The sequence below is a fragment of the Nothoprocta perdicaria genome, unplaced genomic scaffold (genome assembly GCF_003342845.1).
Source record: "Nothoprocta perdicaria isolate Ctin4 unplaced genomic scaffold, notPer1 scaffold_15, whole genome shotgun sequence".
Classification (NCBI taxonomy): domain Eukaryota; kingdom Metazoa; phylum Chordata; class Aves; order Tinamiformes; family Tinamidae; genus Nothoprocta; species Nothoprocta perdicaria.
Genome location: NW_020454649.1, coordinates 6,572,451 through 6,592,648, shown reverse-complemented (window position 1 = coordinate 6,592,648; position 20,198 = coordinate 6,572,451). Strand labels below are relative to the sequence as shown.

Sequence of the window (20,198 nt, the reverse complement as noted above, 5' to 3'; positions counted from 1 at the left end):
TGCTACAGATTATTCTTAATATTTCACTATACTGTATTCATTTCCTTTCGAAATTAAAATGCAAAGTGAATACCAATATGACTTGCTATGAGACTGTTTTCATTCTTAATTTCTCTCAATATTTCTAAGTTACTAGAGAAGTTTACCCTGTATATGTGGCGCTGGAAACAGTTTCCAGCAGAGAATTTCTCTACAAATTCCACTTTAAAATATAGAAAAACTGTACATAAATCCCAGCTTTTGATCGCTCAAGTCTATCTTATGCATCTTTGTTAGTTTTCTTGGGTTGAAAATTCCCTTCGCTTTATCATTACAACAGCTCTAAGTGCTGAGTACATGCATGGGCTCTTCTCATGTACTGCAGTGATTTTCTTGGATACAAAATGCAGATAAACTACAATGTTCCTACAGTTTGAGATTAGGTACAACGAACGACACAGAAATCCAAACTTTTTTGTGCACGCTACATGCAGTTACTAATTCTTCCAGATCATCATCTCATCTAGTTAGGGAAGCACAAAGGACCTCAAGCTTCAGTACAATTTTCACAACACTCTACTAAATAGAGGTGTTAAGCATGCAAATTACATATAACTTTATGCATTTTGTAGTTAAGCAACAACATGGAGTTTCCAGCAGTTACAGAAACAGAAATCAGGCGCAACCCTGATGAATTCCTACCTGCCTTTTTGGTTGTGGTGGAAGAAGACTTGGATCCTTAGGTTTAGCAAAGTGAGGATTAACAGGAAGGCCAGGAGAAGATAGCGGGGCTGGACTACCCACTAGCTCCTTGTAAACCATTTTTCAAGTTACAAAGACAGAGTGGAGGAGAGAGAAAAGAAAAGAACAAGATGACAGTAAAAAAGACTTCCAAGATCCTTCTCAGAAGACAGAAACAAGTTGCTTACCAAGATAGGTTACTAGATGAGCAATCTATATTCTGACTGGTCATATTTGTTTTCTAAGCACTGAGAGGAATACATTTCACTTGTATAAAGCATAGGAGAAAAACACTCCACACTATTTCAGACACATTACAAATCCATTTTTCCCCTCCAAAATCTTCATGTTCACAAGGAGAGACTCCAGCTTAACTTCAAAGATGACATTTTCATTTATAACCCACCTGTCTCCGAAAAATTGTACTTGAAGCATTTTCTTCAAACTTTGCCAAGAGCTGGGTTGCCATTGATTTAACTTTATTCTGGTTGGCACCTTCTCTACCGTCACTTGGTTCTTTCCCAGAATTCAACCCTTGGCTTGAAAAACCTGAAGCCTGTAAGGAAACAAGAGACTATTTTGCTCATGTTTGTAAACAACACTGATGAAGACATAGAGAGATAATAATGTCCTTACCAACAAAAAAGGAAAGGAAATGAAGTCTACAATTTCTTATTTAAATATGACACTTCAGCATGCAAGAGTCACTATAATTTATTTGCTTTGTTCCTAGAGCACAGTGAGAAAGGGAATGCAAATTGGTACTTGGTAACTCCCCAGTTTATCACCAGTAACTCAGGGAGAGGGAGCAGAAACCAAGCAGCAATGCAAACCTTTTCAAAACTCTTTAAACAAAATCTTCTTTAAATGACTGAGTAGGAAAAAGGAACAAACAAAAAAAAAAAATAGAGCCATTTGGGTAACAACCTCTTCCCCACCAACTAGTTGAAGGTAATTCAGTTCTATTTTGGCATACACCACGGTAAAAAAAAGTCAGAATTTTAACAAGGCAGATATTCCGTACACCCCCTTCCCTTGCCACACATACACACACACACACACGAGGCCAGGCCTTGACACTCAGCAAGGAGCCAGGGCTACAACAGCACTACCAGATACCCACCTCCTCAAAGGCCCCAAAAAGCCCTTTCCGACGTCTTTTGTTAGTCTCATTTTCTTCTGCTTTCCTCTCAACCTGAAAGCAAAGCACGCGGATTACTGACCAGCCACATCCCTCCACATCAGCGCCTCTCACGAGCAGGGGAACATGGCCTGGCCAAGCACTGAGTAACCCAGGCAGAAGCCATGGGCCAGGGCCAGGGTGCTCCCTCCCGGAGCAGCCCTCCTGGCCCTATATAACAACCACCATCAACCCCAATAACAACAAAAATCACTCAGTCATCACTCTCACACTCTAGCCTCCCTGTTTCTTTCTGCCTAAGTATCTGCATGCCCATCCATCATGGAGAAGGATCTCCTGAATCAGAACAGTCATTGTCTTCCTGACAGGTTTGTTTCCTAAAGCATATTCATCTCCCTGACTATGGCTTTACATAGCACTTAAGCATATAAATTCCATTTTGTGCTCAAGCAATGCATTTTGTGCTCAATGTTCCTTAATTATTTTAAGGAAGGAGACATCATACAGCACTCATTCTGCACAAATTTTTGAAACAGTCAATACTTAAAGTTGTCTCATGTCTTACTACATTCAATTTTAAAGAGTTGGCACAATTTACACTAAACAACATATATATACTATATGAAATATGTAGTTATGACTTGGAGAGCCTTTTGGCCTGGTATATGTCATGATAGGTTATATTTCTGAATAGTAAAACAACACTCCAGTCATTTGCATTTGCTCATGCTGCAACTCAGTGATTTCTCAGCCAGCTTAAAGTAAAAAGAAATCAAAGAATACAGCTTTCCATTTTATATCTTTATATGTTCACTCTTTATTAAATCATTATGTAATGAATGGAAGTAGTCCCAAACAACTTCTGGGCATATACCAAAGGAACCAGAGGCCGATACGCTGATCGCTTGGCAGGCTTTGGAACGTGGCCTTCCAAGCAGCAGCAGCAGCTCTCCCCGACCCAGCTCAGCACTACCTGTAATCATGAGGCCACTGAGCACAAACAGGCAACGTAATAGAGGCCACTGAGCACAAACAGGCAACGTAACAGTACAACACATTCTGCGTGATACCCCCTACCACATAAAAGCAGAGGTTGACAGACTCAATGAAGCAGAGATGCTGCCTTTCAAAGCCTCACACAGAGGGCTTTAATTACCTGGATCACACAGAAGGGAAAGGCAAAGCCAGGTAATTGCCCGGCAAAGCGCCAGGCAAGAGCACGGGCCCTCCTGCCAGAGCTGCGTGACTTTGCAAGGCAGAGGCTCTCCTCACTAACACTCCAGAAGCCTCTTTACTTCTGTGAATAACCCGGGGAAAACAACACTGAAGTAATTAAAAGGAAAAAAAAGTTCTTCTGAGAGTCAGCACAAGAGAAAACAATGTTTACTTTGACTACTTGGTTTCCCACTGCTTGGTTAGCTGGGAAACCTGTCCCTTTGGTTTGTGCAAATGTGGGTGGCAGGGAAAAGTTATTTCCTAACAAGGGCCTCTAAGGTTACTGGGCAACTGACTCCACAGGATTTGAAAATGTGTTTATGAAAGGAAATTATTCAAGACATAAGCCAGTCTGTGAAAAAAACTGGACATTCTAGAGTCATTTTGGAGGGGACTAAAAAAATACATATATATGATCTATATATCTAAGTTCCTCATTTTATATATATATATATATTATATAAACACGCACACACACCAAAAACTTAGAAGATAGAAGGAAATTTAAAAAGCAATATATTAAAACAGTGAAAAGTGTAGTGCATAGACATACTCCCAATTTTTTATTAAGGACACTGAAGTTAAAAAGGAGTGGGAAATCTGTACTTTTGCAATTGTTTGCATTGGCAAATACGGCACAAGGAAGCAGTAAAGTTAAGTATAAAGGTCTGTCCAAAAAAAAAAAAAGAAAAAGAAAAAGAAAAAAAAGAAAAAAAAAAGCGGGGGCACTTTGGAATCATCATGTAGTTTCAGGGTAGCACAGGAAAATCGGCCATTAAACAGCTTTAGATTATTTTATTTTTCAGAGAACACAAAAGTTCACAAATTAATTTTGGTGGCCAAGCACAAGCTGCTGTCTGGCCTGTGTTGGCCAAACCACAGCAGCTGGGTTGGTGCTGCCAACATTGAGCCGGTTTTTACAGACACTCCCCACTTAAAATGAAGTCAAAACAAGGGGAGGCATCACTGCAAAGCAAAGCCCCTTCAAGGCTGCTTTTCTGGCCAAGTCAATGAATAGGCAGCTGCAGGGGTTCTACATCCAAGAGGGTCTGGAGGGCTCCAATTAAAAACAGGCTATCTATTACCAGAGTGCCAAAAACATCCACAAACTGTCAAAAATTCTGCTTTAGTTAAATAAAAATAAAAAAGCCATCACACTTCCTGCCCTCCTCCCCACCCCCAACAATAAGCCTTCTAGAGCTCCAGTAACTATTTGAAAGGATATATATCTTGGCTAAAGATTTAACTCAAGAAATATAAAACCATAGTACTATTTTTCTTAAAGACAGCAATAACCATGCTTAGAAGAATTCCTCTTTCCCACATCTTCTTGAAAAATCTCTAAAACAATGTCTAGCATTGTGCAAAGCCTCCTCAAAACACCTGCTGGAAAGTTTCCACAAAGAAAAGATAAAAGAAAATACGAGTGTTGGAGCCAAGCTCTTTAATGCTTCAAGATAAAAAATATAACTTATAAATAAACTAAATGAAACACCTGTCCTTACATGTATTTACATTAAGAAAGATTGACATGGACAATGAATGCAAATGCTGCCCAACTAAACCCAAATTCTCACTGGGATTAGGGATTTTTCATTTACAACGAATGCTAAATTGGGACTGTTATTCATGTTTCACTGACTAGAGAGCAAAAAAGTTTCAGGTTTAGTATTACAAAAGCTACAGTGATTGCAAGCGGGTGCCTATAAAGCGTTGTTTACTGGGGAATCTTGCTGTATTTTTAATATACTCACGAAGAGCTTTCTATGGGACTTTTAAGATTCAAATCAATAAAATATTTCCTTTTAAGCCTGAAAGCTTTTTTTCTGTCTTTTAAAAAGAGTAAGGTTTATACGACAGCCACGACAGCCCTTCCCTTTCAACTCACCTTTGGTACTCGTTTTCTTGGTAACGTTAAATTGAGGTAATTATTGAAGATCAAGTTGGATGATTTTGCAGAACAAGGGTCATGGCTCTCTCCATTCTGCTTGTCCCCAGCATCTGTTCCAAAGAGACTGCTTAGCTTGCACATGCAGACAGCCCCCCAAAGCCTGGTCTCTGCAGGCCTGGGTTTCCCCCAGCCCCACCGAGGCGGAGCTCGCCTTACCCACGGCGCGCAGCGGTGCCCCCCGGAACAGCTCGTAGAACTTGGAGAGGTACATGACCATGCTGAGCTTGTCGGGCTCGGCGGCGGAGCCCACCTCCTGGCCCGTGGTCACCGGCGGGATCCCGAACTCCCGCTCGGCCACGTCGAACGCCAGCTGGTTGTTTCGGACGACGTCCTCCTCGTTCAGGGAGTCAAAGTCGCTACGGGGACAAGGAGGGGGCATCAGTGGGGTTTGCTCTGAAAAGCCATCAGGGCCACCAAGAGCACATGCAGGTCAGCAGTTCAGGAAACAAGAGCGCTATGCACATGCCCTATGGCCTCTTTACACTGTTACATCTGTGCCTTAAACAAGGTGCTCCTGTCTGTCCATGGCTGGGTTTAACTGCACCTAAGCACACATATCACCCACCCGTGACCACATTATCTCATCCACTTTCTATGGGACTTATTCTCGAGTTCACTCCCTTGAACAACTTCCAAAAGGTGCGATTAAAATAAACATGTAAACAAATAACTAAGTAACTAAGCTCTGGACAGGGCAGTTCCCTTCTCAAAAGGGGCATGATCTCATGAACCCCAAAGAATTTATTCCCTTCACCCTTACCCCTCATTTAAGTGCCAGGCTCCCTTCAGTAGCAGCATTCCCAAATCCCGAGAGGATGTTTGAAGGGGCAGCCTGGAGGGGGTGCTGCCCGCTGCCCCAGCCTGCGCTCAGCCCTGCTCAACGTGCTGGGACCAGCGAAGCTTCAACCGGCTGCGTCCTTCACCTGTCCCATCCAATACATGCAGCCAAAAATACGAACACAATACTAGGAAAACTGCAGGAGGTCTGTTAGCTCGGGAACATAAATCTCTCTCAACTCTAAAAAGAGCTGGCTCAAGAGAAAATGCTTTCCACACACAGCAGGGATTGCTTTGCTTTCTCCCCACTCTCTTCTTACAGTCACCAAATAATCCATAATTCCCATTTCTTAAAAACTAACTTGAAGGAAAAAGTATCTTATTCCTTCCTCAGGCAGTGCTGCACAAACAAGTGTCTAGGGTGTCAGCCCTGTGTTTTTCCAACCTATGATGCCCTATAAAAAAAACTCAATTATATTCCTTTTGCTAGCGAAAGGAATATCTATAGCAAGACGAGGCTGACAGCAATTCCTCCATGATTCCCAAACCTGGAGGTGGCTGGTCCATCCACTGCGGCATGGAGGCTGGCAGAGGGGCCTCTCCAGCACAGAGCTCACCCAACAGGCCCCTCAACCAATTGACATAAAAGGCATTGCACAATCCTGCACACATCTCGTGCAAGGCTGCTCTCCCTGCTAGCGCCTTCCCGCCTCAGGGCCCACCTATGCTGGCAACAGGGTGCACCCCCTTGCAAAAAGAGAGCACACCCTGTAAACAAGGTCTGCAGCACCCAGCCCTTACATGAGGTCAGGCCTGAAGCGATGGATGATGGCGCACAGCGCCAGACCACTCTTCCAGGAGGCGGTGAGGTCCGTGACATTCACATTGCGGTACCCTTCCGTCTGCTTCTGACACCACGTCAAAAGCTTGTTAGGTCGCGTATCCGACTCTGCAGTTAGGCAGAAAGCAAACGCTTCAGTCAGGTTGTGTGTGCTCAAAAAGTTCCCAACATTAAGCGGCAGCAAGCACAAGACATCACATACCTTGCCTGGATAGATTCACTGATCTTCTGATGGAGCTTACTCTTTCAAGAGGACATTGTTGCAACTCATTAGTAACGTATAAGTGCCTCACCTACAAAGAAGAGCAATTTGCACCATAATAAAATTGCAGAAAAATAAAAGTCTTTCTAGGCTGACTTTATGAACAATTGGATCTAAACCAACAAGGCCCCTGATGATTTTGTTCATACAGTACTTCCACCCGTGGTCATGTTTGTCCTGGACAAGAGCAAACAGAACAGCAACAGGCACGGTCATTTCCCAGGCAAGCCTCTTAAGTACCAACCTGGTGAGGTCGAACGCAGCTCGAGTTCAAGTTAGGGTATCTCGTTCCCGGGTCAATGGTATACTGCTCAAAGTTCTTGGTAATGTTTTCAGGGGTAGTTTGGGGCAAGAGTCGATAAATGCTCTCTCTAGCAGAGAAAAAGAAAACAGGCAAGAGATATCAATTATGACATATTGTTTAGGTAAAGATTATTTACTATTTATTAAATTTATTAATATTCGCCTGTCACTTTATTTTTATTCTACCAGGACAAGTATCATGCACTAAATGCATATTGCATCTCACTCAGCAGAAGGATGATGCTAGATACAAAACGGATAATAAAGGCATTTAAGTGATGCCCACATTTTCCTGAGGCAGGAAGTGAGTAAGGAGAGGGGGGAAAAAAAAAAAGGAGCGAGAGAGTGAGAGACAGATTACATCATGCAAAGTCATCTGGTTTTGCTTTAACCTCCACCCAAGGACTCCTTTACCACATAAGAGCACTAAATCCCGTCAATCTGCAGTTCCCATAACCACTACGGCCTTTTTTATGATGCTGTTCAATTTTCCACTTGGGACTGCACTGCGCTTGAGTCATCCCACAAGCTGCTGTCTGAAGGCTCCTCAGAGCCCCGTGTTTAGCAGCGCTCTGCTCACGTCACCGCAGCCGTGCCTGCTCCTGCCGCACGCTGGCCCTAAAGCAGCCGGGGCAGCCGCGTGGAGCGGGGCGGCTGCCTCAAGCCGAGGCCAGCAGCTGCGGTCCCCCGGCACTGCCCCAGCAGCGCTGCTGCGCCCTCGTCGGGGACACGCGGCACGTGGGAAGCCGTGATTCGGCATGACGGCAATTCCGCTCCGCCACGCGTTTAGCGTGCCGGGGCTCGTAAGCCGAAATAGCGTTAAAGTCGCATCAGTGTTAAAATCAGCTGTCATTCTTAAGATATTTGTTTGCACTTTTTAGTGAAAACATGTTTTTTTTTTTAAATAAATGTAAAGTGCAGAGAAGATGGGAGGATTAGTCTTTAGATACAAGGTATCTTGATGTTTTTCCTTGATGCTCACAGCTAGCGCTATCACTAGTGATTCAAACCCATGCTGTGCATGTGGCTGCATCTCCATGTAAGCACCAGGGCTTAGAGAGCAACAGGCAAGTTGGCATTATCAGAAGTTGTTCAGTATCCTACAGCAAGGGCTAAATCCAACCTACAGCATCACAGAGGAGCAGAGTATTTCTGCTATTGGCATCTTACACCACCTGCTACCAGCAGTGCAACTTCTGGAAACACTAAAAACGAAGGGGAAAACCAAGCAGCACTCACCGTTCAGCCAGAATTTCTAGCGCAGGTTTCCCTTGAGCCCAGCTCCTCACCATCCACGCGGTGTCGAAGGCAGCAAGGAAGCCTCTCGCGCAGCCAGTGCCCATCGGCCAGAATGGCTGTAAGCAGTATTTACATTTTAATTACTTGCTATTTCTTCAGAATTTATTACTAAAGTGATTTGCAATGTGAATTTGGAGTTGAACATTCCACAGCAACTTGGAAAAGTTGCCCAGAAAAAGTTAAAATACAACATTGCCAACTCTTGCAATGTTTAGAGGGCTTTCTCCAAGTCTTATGCAATGAAGAAAAAAATGTGCCTTTAAGTTTGTTTTTTTGAGCTTCTACATTAGAAGTGTATCTAGGTTTCAAAAAGTAAAGTACTCTGAAATCAGCTGAGTTCAGAAAAACCACTGTGTGTAGAGGGGAAATGACTGTGTTTTTAACTTTGATTTTTACTGGTCTTTTCAAACACTTTAGGTTGTCAACACAAATAAAGTATATTAGCTGTAACACACACTTTCCACAAAGAGGACATATTAAGGCAGAAAGACTGGAACGAAAACCTGGACAAAGTTTTTCTCTCTGATTAAAGTCAAGAGAGCTATGCCAGGCACCCAGGCTGAGGACACACAGCTCAGTTTTCAGACAGAAATACAACCTGCATAAAGCAAAACAGAACTCAGCCAGAGACGGTCAGCCAAGCATTACTTACTGACACGAAGTAGGGCATAAAAAAATCCATTTTAATGAAGGTGCCATTGTTTCACGATATGCAATTAAAGACCAAGTTTGGTTTTAGAGGGTAGATAGAATGGCTGGATTAAAAATGAGCTATTTGAAAGATTTTCCTAGATATACCTCAAGCAAACTATCTCCAACAAGCGCCACCAGGAGCTGGTGTCGGTGCCTCTCTCTCACCAGTGCCGCGTTTTCAGATGCATACATGGAAGTAAAATCAAACATTGCTACATCTGGTTGCCCATAGTGATTAATTGCATAATCCAAGGAAGGCAGCTGGTAATTCGTTGCAAAGTCAGCAGCTTCTCTGGCGTAGGACAATAAATTGCTCTGGTTCACGTTTTCCGCACACAGGAGCAACTCTGTGTCAACACAGTCCTGCAAGGATAGGAACGTGCAGGGTGAGTCCTGCACAGCAGCAGCGTAGCAGCAGCTCAGCCAACACAGCCCACGGCACGAAGACCCAAGGGGGATTTGCTGTCTCCCCGGGAAAGCTGCTGACACGTAAACACAGCTTATTATGCCACCCCAAACCAGAACGATCTACATGGACATTAGCCTAACAGCCTGACTTGCAACAGAGGGTAACAACAGCCTGGCTACATGTTATTTTCATCGCTTGACTTCCCTCCCATCAAGAGATATTATCATTATCACTGCAGCACACGGTGCTTCTGCAGCCTTGTGGGAGCAGAGCCACAGGCACGCGCCCATCAACACACACAGCTCAGCCTGCAGATCCAACTCAGCGTCTCCGCATCAACACACAAGCTCGGACCACAGAAGCTCTGCTGGTGCTCTGCTTCGGGTTGCCTTTCCTCCCCAGCATGGTGAAGCACATTTCCTCGACGGGTCACCCAACTTAAGCCCCAAGATTATTAATACAGCAGTTTCTATTTAAGGCTTAATCACAGATGATCGCAGGGATGAGGCCACGAGAACTGCTATTAGCTCAGTTGCCTTTAGACAGGTCGACCTGTGCACTGACACCCAAGCGGGTGAGGGGACGTCCCTGCAGTGGGAGAGGGTCTGTGCCCACTGCGTCCCAGCTCCTCCCTGGGCACCCTGAGAAGGCTCGGCATCGGGGCCGGCACTCCAGGCCAAGGAGCTTCCCGACAGCTCACCACAAGCACTTCCCCTGGGAAGCTGTCCTCTGCTGTCTTGGCACTTTCAAGGAAAAAGACTTATCTAGGTCTTCAGGGAAAGAAATTTAAACAGTGCCAGAATACTTTCTAGAAATGAAAAAACTCCCACATATTAAAGATGAAAAAGAAATGAATGACTTGCAAAAGGTCTCAAATTCCTGAGTACTTTTAAAAATTTATGCCACTGTGTTTATAACCTCCTCCTATTACGTTTCACCCACTTTGGAGAATTCAGAATTATACCCCGGGGGAGATTTTAATACTTCCTTATTTGCTTGATGAAAAAGGACCTAGATGTGCTAGGTCAACCTTTAAATGAGTTTTTTTTTTTGTGATGTGATAACAACAACACACAATTTCAGACAATTTCAGAACTGACAAGTTTCGGAAGTATCATTTGCAGCTCCCATCAGGAATTTTGTGCTGTTTGGAGGCATTGGAGGGAAGTAAGGGTAAGATCCAAGTGATCTGAGCTTAAACAAAGTGACCTAGCATGTCTATAAAGGCCTTCTGTAACATAGAACTAGACTTTTATGTAGATATTCACACTTACTTGGTGCCAAGTAAATAAAATAAGTTTTTGTCCAGCATTTTTACCTACATTAATTATCACTCCTTTGTCCAAAAGGCTCTGCTTTTTTGCTGTCATCACGAAATAGTGAGTGCTATCTTTGTAGTAAACAATGTTCTCCAGGTCAATTCCTAAAAAGAAGATAATACATTTCTCAAGATGTATGGAGCACTTCCAATGACATTTACTAACAATATCTGATTGATCCACACACGTCTTTCCCTCTCTTGGGCTAGATGAGATATATTCACTTTCCCTAGCTAAGACAAAGTTAACAGACAAAATGCTACAAGACAAATGACAAGACAAATAAAACAGGTGACTGGCCCTATCCTAATTTAATAGTGAGGATATTTAATAATGTAAAATTATGTAGCATCCTACTAAGGAACAGTCAAACTACAGCCTTAGCAATCTTCCTACAAGTAGAAAAGGGGAGCTGGTGGAAAAATGTTTAAGTTGATAAAACTCCAGCATTGGGTCTAACCAGGAATTCTGCTGTTTCTGTAGCAAAACATCTGCTGTAAACAAAGAAGGGAATTGCCTGTACTTACAATGGATGCAACTGAAACCCCTTTTCATAGACTTAATTCACTGCTTACATTTTAATGTGGCAAATTCATGTCCATTTCTTTTCAGTTTTATCAAATCCACACATCAAAAAGCAAGAATAAACTCCTCCCAGAAGGACAAAGCTTTTTTTTATATGGTTTAAGCCATCCAATATGTGTCTGTATGTGAACAGACACAAGCAAAAGAAACCAAATATCTGGGCACCAAAAATGTCCTTCTAAAGTTGTTATATATATAAAGCACTTTTACATTTCAGAAAGATATAAAAATTAAAACAAGCTATGATGTGGCAGTGTTCAATATATCAATTCTGAAATCAGCAGTATTTTAGCACTTAAAAAAATGATTTAAATTGAGGTTAATAGGAATGGGAGAGTGGCTTGGCAGAAAAGAGTTGGTCTCTGGTTTGGTCGTGGAAAAAGTGAGATCTACCTACCCGTTTCCTCTTTTAGATCCTGGAAGAACTTCTGATTGAAGATGAAAGCAACACCACTGATTTCTTCTACCTTTGCCTCAGCGGTTGTATTTCTGTTTATAAAATTGGCAGTGATAGCTATAGCCAGCTTTCCACGAAACTCCTTCCTTCTAAAACCTGGTAAGTAAAGTACAGACAGAATTAAAAATACGGGAAGTGTTTCATGGCCAGCTCTCAGGAGAGTCTGCCGAATGCAATGCAGTCTCTCTCCCAAGCCCAACTTCGCCAGCCACAATCACAGACTCCTTCTTTTCTGTACAGCTTGCCCCTGTGCGAAGAGGCTTTGTGGTCTCCCTCCCAGCTGCCAAGTAGAAACGTACCCCACTCAAGATAAAGTCTCACCTGAAAATAAATAAAAGGATACCTGGAGGGGAACTACCTGAACTTAAGGAGCAACTAAGGACAAGCGATGACTGAGGAGAAAAAAATAGGAAACAGTGCAGATGAAAGCTAATGGAAGCACATATTTTTAAACACATTGTCTAACAAATTAGAGATTTTTGGTATATTAGTACTAAAAGGTTTCTGGAAAAAATACGCAAAAAAACCCAACAGTCAAAAGCAGCAGAAAAAATATAAAGAATATGAAGTTATACACCATACACTCTCAGCTCATGATGTTTTTCAGAGACCTTGAGAGTCTGAAAAAACGTTCTGTGAGTTAACTGTTGCACGTGCAGAGCGAGACTAACACAGCCTGGCATGTTCGATTGCTTGCTCTCTTGGGCCTTCCTAGCTTCCTTGTTTGCCCCCTGCCACAAAAGAGCATGCCAAGCAACAGTCCAGCAATCACATACTTATAACACGTCTCTGCATTCCCCCTACACTTCAGTAAAAGGGGAAGACAGACAGACAGACTCCTGTCTCTCCTTAGAGTTTTTTTTAACCTACTTGTCAGGGAATACATAGATTTCTATAAACCAAATGAATTATGAATTTTTCTCTGTTTCTGGAAGCGCTCTGGCTAGCGAGGTGACTCTCAGCTTCACTATTTCATTGGGATAAGTTTGACACGACAATGCCATCCTCTGTATGCAAACAATCCTCAATCCACCAAAATCCCCTTAGACCCTAATATTACAATAATCATCTCAGCAGAGTCTGCAGCTAAGGAATGACTCATTTTGCTTTAATTGATGCCTGGCTACTTAAGCAGTTTGACAACAGCAAGGAATATTTTCTGGTGAGAGCATTATAAGAAATTAATGCCAAGCATATTGTGTTCAGCAGACAAAAGAACATGAAGACACAAATGAAGCTAATAAAATGGGAAATTGGGTATTTAGTGAAATGAAAATAACATGGATAGAAATAAAGCTTAAGGGAGAACATACAACTAAGCGGTAGCTTGTTCCTGCAACACAGGAGTGGCATTGGCCACCAGCCCACCAAGCAGCTCAAGTTGCCAGACACCTCCACGACAAACCCCATCAATGAAGCAGGGTTTTTCTCCCCTTAGTGTCTTTTGGGATTGTTATTTAAGTAACTGCTTCTGAAAGTAACCAGCATCATTCAAAGGAGTGCTACCTCAGTAAGTACCTGGCAGTCCCCTTTTCAGACGTACAGCCGTGACAGAGCAGCAGAGAACATGCAGTTCCTGACATGTCTCTTGCCGGTCCCCTTCAAGTCAAATCCTCGTGTTATTACTTAACCTTGAAGCAAGCCTAATGGTACCACAATGCCTTTTGGAGGCAGTAAAGGGTGCTGAGAATCAGTTTTTCAGCAACAAAAGTGGGAGACATCACAAAAAAATAGTTTTCACCTATATTTCTGAGTGAAAAGCATTTTTTTTTTTTTTGCGTTTTTATTCTCCCCCGGCTTTCAGGCCTTCCAAATTGCCCTAAAAAGACCATCATTAAGGCTCAAAGTACACCTCCACCTACCTTCTAGTGTGTTCCTGCGGCCATCTGCACCGATGATAACATCAAATTCAAACTCTGACAGCGGGTGATCCACTGGCAGAAATTCCGCCCTCCAGCCGATCTCTAAAAACAGAGAGATGATAAAATTTACTTATTTACTCTTCAGAGTTACAACAAAGCAGTGCAATCAGACTTTGAAGAAAAGGCACTGGTGTAAATGGTCAATTCTTCATTCAAACTGAGCTGAATTCTACCTCAGATAGAGGCTGCAGTCAAAGCAACAGGCAGACGGCATTAGCGAGGCGTTAAGCTCATAAGCCGACAGAAGAGAAGCCTTCCTTTGAATCACTGTGTGCTGCATTTCCTCTAAGACCCATATCACAAGAATATACTTAAACATTTCATTTTTACATAAATAGTCCCAAAAGGATCTTAACAGGACAGTGCATGCATTTACAACAAGGAAAGAGGAGGGAGGTTTATGAAAGAAAACAATTGTATTCCACTGTCAGTACTTTTGAAGTCCATCTTCTAAACAAAAATTAAAAAGAAATGTGCCTATAAGGCTAAATTTATTTCTTGCATCAAGACCAAATAGATAATTTGAAAATGTCTGCATTGCTCATATTTAAAATTATACTTATCCTTTAACTACTTATAGATTATTATTCTACTGTTACTACATGAACATTTAACAATAACATACTATTTTAAAGTAAAAACTCAGACTATTCTATTTACTACTATTCCCCAAATCTAATCTTGAAAAAAAATCAGAAATGAAGTCTTTATCTATTTTATAGTAATCTTGCAAAAGATAGTTAATAAGACTCCATGTGCCAGTGGGAGTTTTATCAAGCACAAAAGCAAAACAAGGAATAGAACACTTAAATCTATCCTTAATATTTATATTATCAATAAAAAAATGTTTTTGCAAGAAGACACCAAGAAACCACACCAGCCTCCCTAGAGCACCTCAAACATGCCAGAAGGAAGAACACAAGGCCTCACTTCTCAGGCCAACCTGAAAAGTATATATTTTTTCTTAAGTATTATCAGTGCACTGTCACAGTGATACTTATCGTGCCTATGATATAGCAGGCTATACATAGGTCTCTTTTTTGAGCATAACTCAACCACTTGAGTGGTTTCATAAAAACCTGCTATAAAAATTGGTTATATTGTGTACGTATAGAGAGGCCTTTAAGAGATTTTTTTCCCCCATTTAAGCTCTTTTTCACATTACAACAAACAGTACTTTGGTTTTCTTGATCTTCAGGAGGCTCCACAACTTTTACAAATTCTAGGTTCACGTGGATTTCAACTCCTAGCATTAGTGCAACTTTGAAGAGGATAAGTTGAAGCTGTCGAATACCTGTGGATAGTAACAAAGGCATATTTAATACACAAGCAAGCACAGTTGTTACCAGCTGATACCCAGTGTTAACAAAGACAGATAGTGTTGTTTGCTCTAGGGCAAAGAAAGAAAACCTAGCAACCAACACATTATGTGCAGGATTTTGCTGTGCATAATCTCCTAGGGGATAAAATTTACTCCAGTAATATTCTTAGAAGGCACTTCTGGAGCTTTCCCTTTTAACAATATTTAAACGAACTGCATGCCCTACATCTTGGTCATTTAGGATAGAGAATCCTTCCAGGGTGCGAAAATTCTTTCCTTCCATATTATCACGCTTTTGCATATCTTCTCATTAAAAGGATGACTTTTTTTTTTTTTTAAGTCCAGATTTAACAAAAAAGCTAAGAAAAGGCATGTTTCTAAACACCACTTGCTGTTCTGTAAGACTATGTGGCATTTGTCCAAATGCTATTTGGCTTAAATGATGCAGACCTTTTTTTTTTTTTTTTTTTTTGGGTGTATTTCGAGCAAGGTAAAAGGACTTCCTGTGAAAGCCAAGTAATCTCCACTAATCTCCTGATGACTCCGCTCCTCTTGACGGAGCGGTGCCCATGCCCCCCACATACTTACTGATGTGATCAATAGATCCCGCACAGAACTTCCCATAGAACTTCTTTGCTCCCAGTCCCCGGAGGTCGTGGATCGTAAAGGGCCAGAGATGCAGCACATTGTTCCGGGAGAAGGTGTCCCGCTTTTCCACCACCACCACTTTGGCTCCGAGCAGGGCAAGCTCTATGGCAGTCCGCAAACCACACGGGCCACCACCTATAATTAAACACTACCAGAGAAAAGAGATTTTCATATAGAGCTCAGAAGTGATTCCCACACACTTCTATCAATATAACTTGATACACCGCTGGGCTTGTGCTACTGACAGGTTAACTATTACAAATCAATAAACGTATCCACAGACATTTGAATTTTGTTTGCTGCCCGTGTTCTATAACAGGACAACCTATGTTGCACATAAACATAAATGTATCTGCTAAAAACATGATGTAAAAAGAAAAACAGCAAAAGATGAAGCACTTTTTTTAGTCTCTCTACCTGGATGGTTCCAGTTTGGCTTTTCAAAACTGCTTAAATAGGGTTACAACAAGCACAACAGGAAAGGGAAATGAAATAAGTGACTTTTTTTTTTGAAAAAGGAAACTGGGGCACATTTGCTAGGCTTGTTAGACAAATCAACGATAAGCTATTACTCCTACATTACTACTTACTTTCTTCTTTAAACTAGGGCATATCCTGAATATAAGAGCACAGACCATTGACTGGTGTAAAGCTATAAGTTTTCACAGACTAAAAAGCAAAGAGGAGTTTTATCAAACCATCACAAAACTGCAAACTGTTCTCAACTTAATAGCGTAAAGAGCTCAAATAAAGCAGTGACATAGTCACTGAAAGAAAAGCTCTTGTGATGTGATGCTGTTTAAAATGTTTTCTTGACTAAAGATACTAAATAATTTAAAGCTAACTTGTCCCTTTAGCCCTGTCTTCCACTTTTCCTCATAAAAGGAGATAATTCATAGAAAAATGCTCCTCCTTGCCTGCTCAATACCAGGAAAAAACACGGGCAGAAAGCAGGGTGCAGACGCTGTCCCGGCTGCAGAGCAGGATTACTGGCAGGGCCCGGGTCAGCTCTTTTCTGCACATACTTGTTATGATTAACATGGGAACCGCGTGTTCGGACAAGGAAGGGGCTGTCTCCACAGCTACACAGCTTTCTATCCAGTAGTGTTTAGCAAGTGGTTAAAAACCTTTTACAAATAAAGGCCCTACATGGCCATTTTTTCCCCCCCTCTCCTCTTGCACTAACAAACTCAAACTGTATTACATATAAATAAAGGCAACATTTTTTTAAAAAAGCAGTCTTTTGAGATTTAGTCATAGGGGATCTTGCCAAGTAATAAAACCCACCCAGAGAGCATTGCAGAGCACCGGGAGGGACTTGCAACACATCAGGGTAACATTTAAGGAGGATTCAGCCCTCCCTCAGCTCCTCTCACCATTGACAAAATATCTTCCCAATTGCCTAGAGACCCAGTGAAAAATGGCTGTATATTTGCTATCATCCATGGTTACCTTCCATAAACATATTTATCTACGTCTGGGAACCGTTTGTTCTTTGATTTATTGAAGACACTTCCCGCTGATGCAGAGCTTGCTCTTGGCACGTCCTCATCCCGTTTGAAACTGCTGGGGTCAAAGCTGGCATGGAGCAGTTGCAGAAGCGATTCTGCCTGCGCCTCGGTTCCTACCTTTGTTAAGGAGGGATGCAGAGGGCTCTCCTGGCACCCGCTGCCCTCCCTCCCCAGCTCTGCACGCACTGGAGCACAGAGAGACTCTCCCCGCTGTTCTAGGAAGCGCCCAAATAGCTCTCTATGTCACCTCTCGTTACCCAACGCGTTTGGCTCCCCGGGGCTGCCTTTGGATCCGTTTCCTGCAGCGCAGCACAGGGCAGGACAGGGCAGGCGTGAGCCCGGCAGGGCCGGTGCCGCCAGGCTCGCAAGCGGCGCCAGGCAAATCCCGGCGGTTCCCGACAGCCCCCTCGCCATTCACAGCTCCGCCGCCTCAACGGTGCCAAACCGCTGCCCAAAAAGGCAAAGGCTAGCTACACTTTGCAGGGTCCACGAGCTAATCAAAGCAACAGCTGCTGAGCTGGGCTGAAGAGGAGATCCTGCACTGTCCCTGTCCGATTGGGAGTCCAAGGGAAGAGGCTGCTTTGGGCAACGAAGCCCGGAGAAGCGTCACGACAGCATCAAGTGTTACACATAGCAGAGGGGATGCGGCGAGCAGCCAGGGCCACAGATGGAGCAGGGGCTCTCATCGTCCTGCCAGCCTCACGGTGCCCTTTGCAGCCAGCAGGCACCCGTGCCCCACTCGGGGAAAGCCCCGCACAACACATGTTTGCAGAGCACACGCACCAGCACAACCTACGCGGTCACAAAAGCCTCACTTGCTCAATAACTAAATGGAGGAATCTCCTCATTCCCCCAACAAACGCAGGGCTCTCGGCATTGCCGTGCTCCATGGAATCCACCATCCCATGGGGAACCCACCAGACTGCACTGCCCGGCACAGCCGAGGGCAGGGCAGCCCCGGGGTGCCTCAGTGCCCAGACCTGAGCTCCCTCGCTCTTCTCTTGTCCCTGGTGCCCAGTCACCAAGTGAATCCTGGAAAGCAAAACATTGTTCAGTGACAACTTGCTCCCAACAATGTTCTGGAAAAGATAGTCAATGCCACAAGGTCAAGGTTTTCTCATTTCCACCTTTCAGTTATTTCAGAAGGGGAAAGAAAATGACCCTTAGGCCCTGGCACAGCAGGAGCTGACAGGACACGGACACCTCTCCGGAGGACACCGCACCGTGCCTGCTCTGCCAGGGAACTGCACGTCCACCAGCTCAAGCCACTCAGCAACTCCCTTTACCTTACATGCCACTGCCTGCAAGCCCCCGTTGGGCAGCCTAAGCCTACAGGAAGGGTTTTTGCCACTGCAGATGGGTGCAGAGGATGTCTCCGCATGGCCGCCCCGCTCCCGTGGCGGGGGGGCTCTGCCGACCCCAGGCCAGGTGCCTTCCCACGGCAGAGGCACCGCCTCCGTTTGCTCGGGCACCCTCCTATAGGCCAATGCAGCATCAGGGATTTGGGGCTTGCCATGGCAGAGGCCACCAAGCGTGACACCAAAGGCAGCAGAGACCCAGCGAGGATGAAGGCGAGTAACTTCATGGGGTCACGTCCTCTGTGGATCTGGGCAAGCGCTTATTTCTGATAGAGCTCCACGTGATGCAATGCAAGATAGCCACAAAATGTGATGAAACAACACATTTTGTGGATCAGTAGTGGCTGTTGCCTGGAAAGGCTCCAAAGAGAAACAGCTGCATAAGCAGCCAGCTCACAGAAGCTGCCTTTCCCTTCAACCTCTTCCCTTCCTCCTGCTCCTGGCAGACACAAGGCTGCTCAGCAGGACATTCACGACCTACCCATGTGCAGCTTATCTGACATCGGCAATCTCAGATTTTACCACAGAGATTCGGTGACACTCGCTGCTTACAAAAGGGCAGTCAAACGTGCCCTGAATGCACTGACAGCCAATACGGTTCTCAACGCTTAAAGCACTAAGGTTCAAGCCACTGAAAAGCAGAATCCTATCTGAAGCTTTAGACAGTGTTAATATTAAAAGATAAAGCTTTACCAAAAGCAGTCGGACTTAGCGCATCTAATCACCTCCTGCCCAAAGCATTCACATCAGTAACAGGCAAGAAGGGGAAAACTGCTGTTCTTTTTTTTTTTCCCCTAAAAGACTGCAAAGGTGCAGGGGGCTGCCGAACCTCGGCTCCAGCTGCACCCACGGTTGCTACACCTGTGGCTGGATGCGGCACAGCAATCCCAGGCCACAGGAACCACCTGCACCAACTTACTGCTACACCTAGACAAGATGCCAGATGTGAAATTAGTGTTTATTACATCATTCAGCTCTTTACCAGGCTTTCCTTTCTTCTTTTCTTCCAGAAGATAAGTTTCTGCCACTTGCCTCCATTCTTCCTGGGAGAACCCAGGCACATTTGTCCATCAAGCCCATCAGTATCTCAGATACAGTTACTAATACTGGGTTTGTGCAAACAAGAAACCTGCTAAGTCTGAAATGAAAGCAGTGGCCATGAAAGACATCCAAAGCTCAGTGTCTGCCGTGCAACACACATGAAAGGCTGTACACGTTCAGTTACCATGTTGAGTTTCTTCATTAATGCACCAAAGCGTCAAAAATCATTTGGAACTTTTCTGAAGAACCCCTCTTAGGAGGCCTTGATTATATTTAAGAATGCTGACTCAGTCCTAGAGGTTTTATATCAATTTGCAAGAATAAGCAAAGTGTCAGACATGATATAGAAAGGTATTCCTGGGGAACTTTCAGTCCCTCTTGCACCACACTAACAGCAATCTGAAAGCAACCCACACATCCTCTGA

At 43.6% G+C, this 20,198-nt stretch overlaps 1 protein-coding gene across 3 annotated transcripts in view; it reads right to left on the bottom strand.

Moving 5' to 3' along the window:
- MICAL2 (microtubule associated monooxygenase, calponin and LIM domain containing 2) overlaps positions 1-20,198 on the bottom strand; it is a 70,740-nt gene that overhangs the window by 10,309 nt on the left and 40,233 nt on the right. For all 3 annotated transcript variants that reach the window (XM_026034701.1, XM_026034700.1, XM_026034702.1), the window contains exons 4-17: positions 15,804-16,011; positions 15,072-15,188; positions 13,835-13,936; positions 11,913-12,068; positions 10,934-11,034; positions 9,308-9,565; positions 8,450-8,565; positions 7,152-7,278; positions 6,848-6,938; positions 6,606-6,753; positions 5,184-5,383; positions 4,965-5,077; positions 1,844-1,915; positions 1,127-1,276 (exon numbers count right to left, since the gene is read on the bottom strand). In XM_026034701.1, the coding sequence (XP_025890486.1) occupies positions 1,127-1,276; positions 1,844-1,915; positions 4,965-5,077; positions 5,184-5,383; positions 6,606-6,753; positions 6,848-6,938; positions 7,152-7,278; positions 8,450-8,565; positions 9,308-9,565; positions 10,934-11,034; positions 11,913-12,068; positions 13,835-13,936; positions 15,072-15,188; positions 15,804-16,011 (1,959 nt within the window). The remainder of the gene's footprint in view (positions 1-1,126; positions 1,277-1,843; positions 1,916-4,964; positions 5,078-5,183; positions 5,384-6,605; positions 6,754-6,847; positions 6,939-7,151; positions 7,279-8,449; positions 8,566-9,307; positions 9,566-10,933; positions 11,035-11,912; positions 12,069-13,834; positions 13,937-15,071; positions 15,189-15,803; positions 16,012-20,198) is intronic.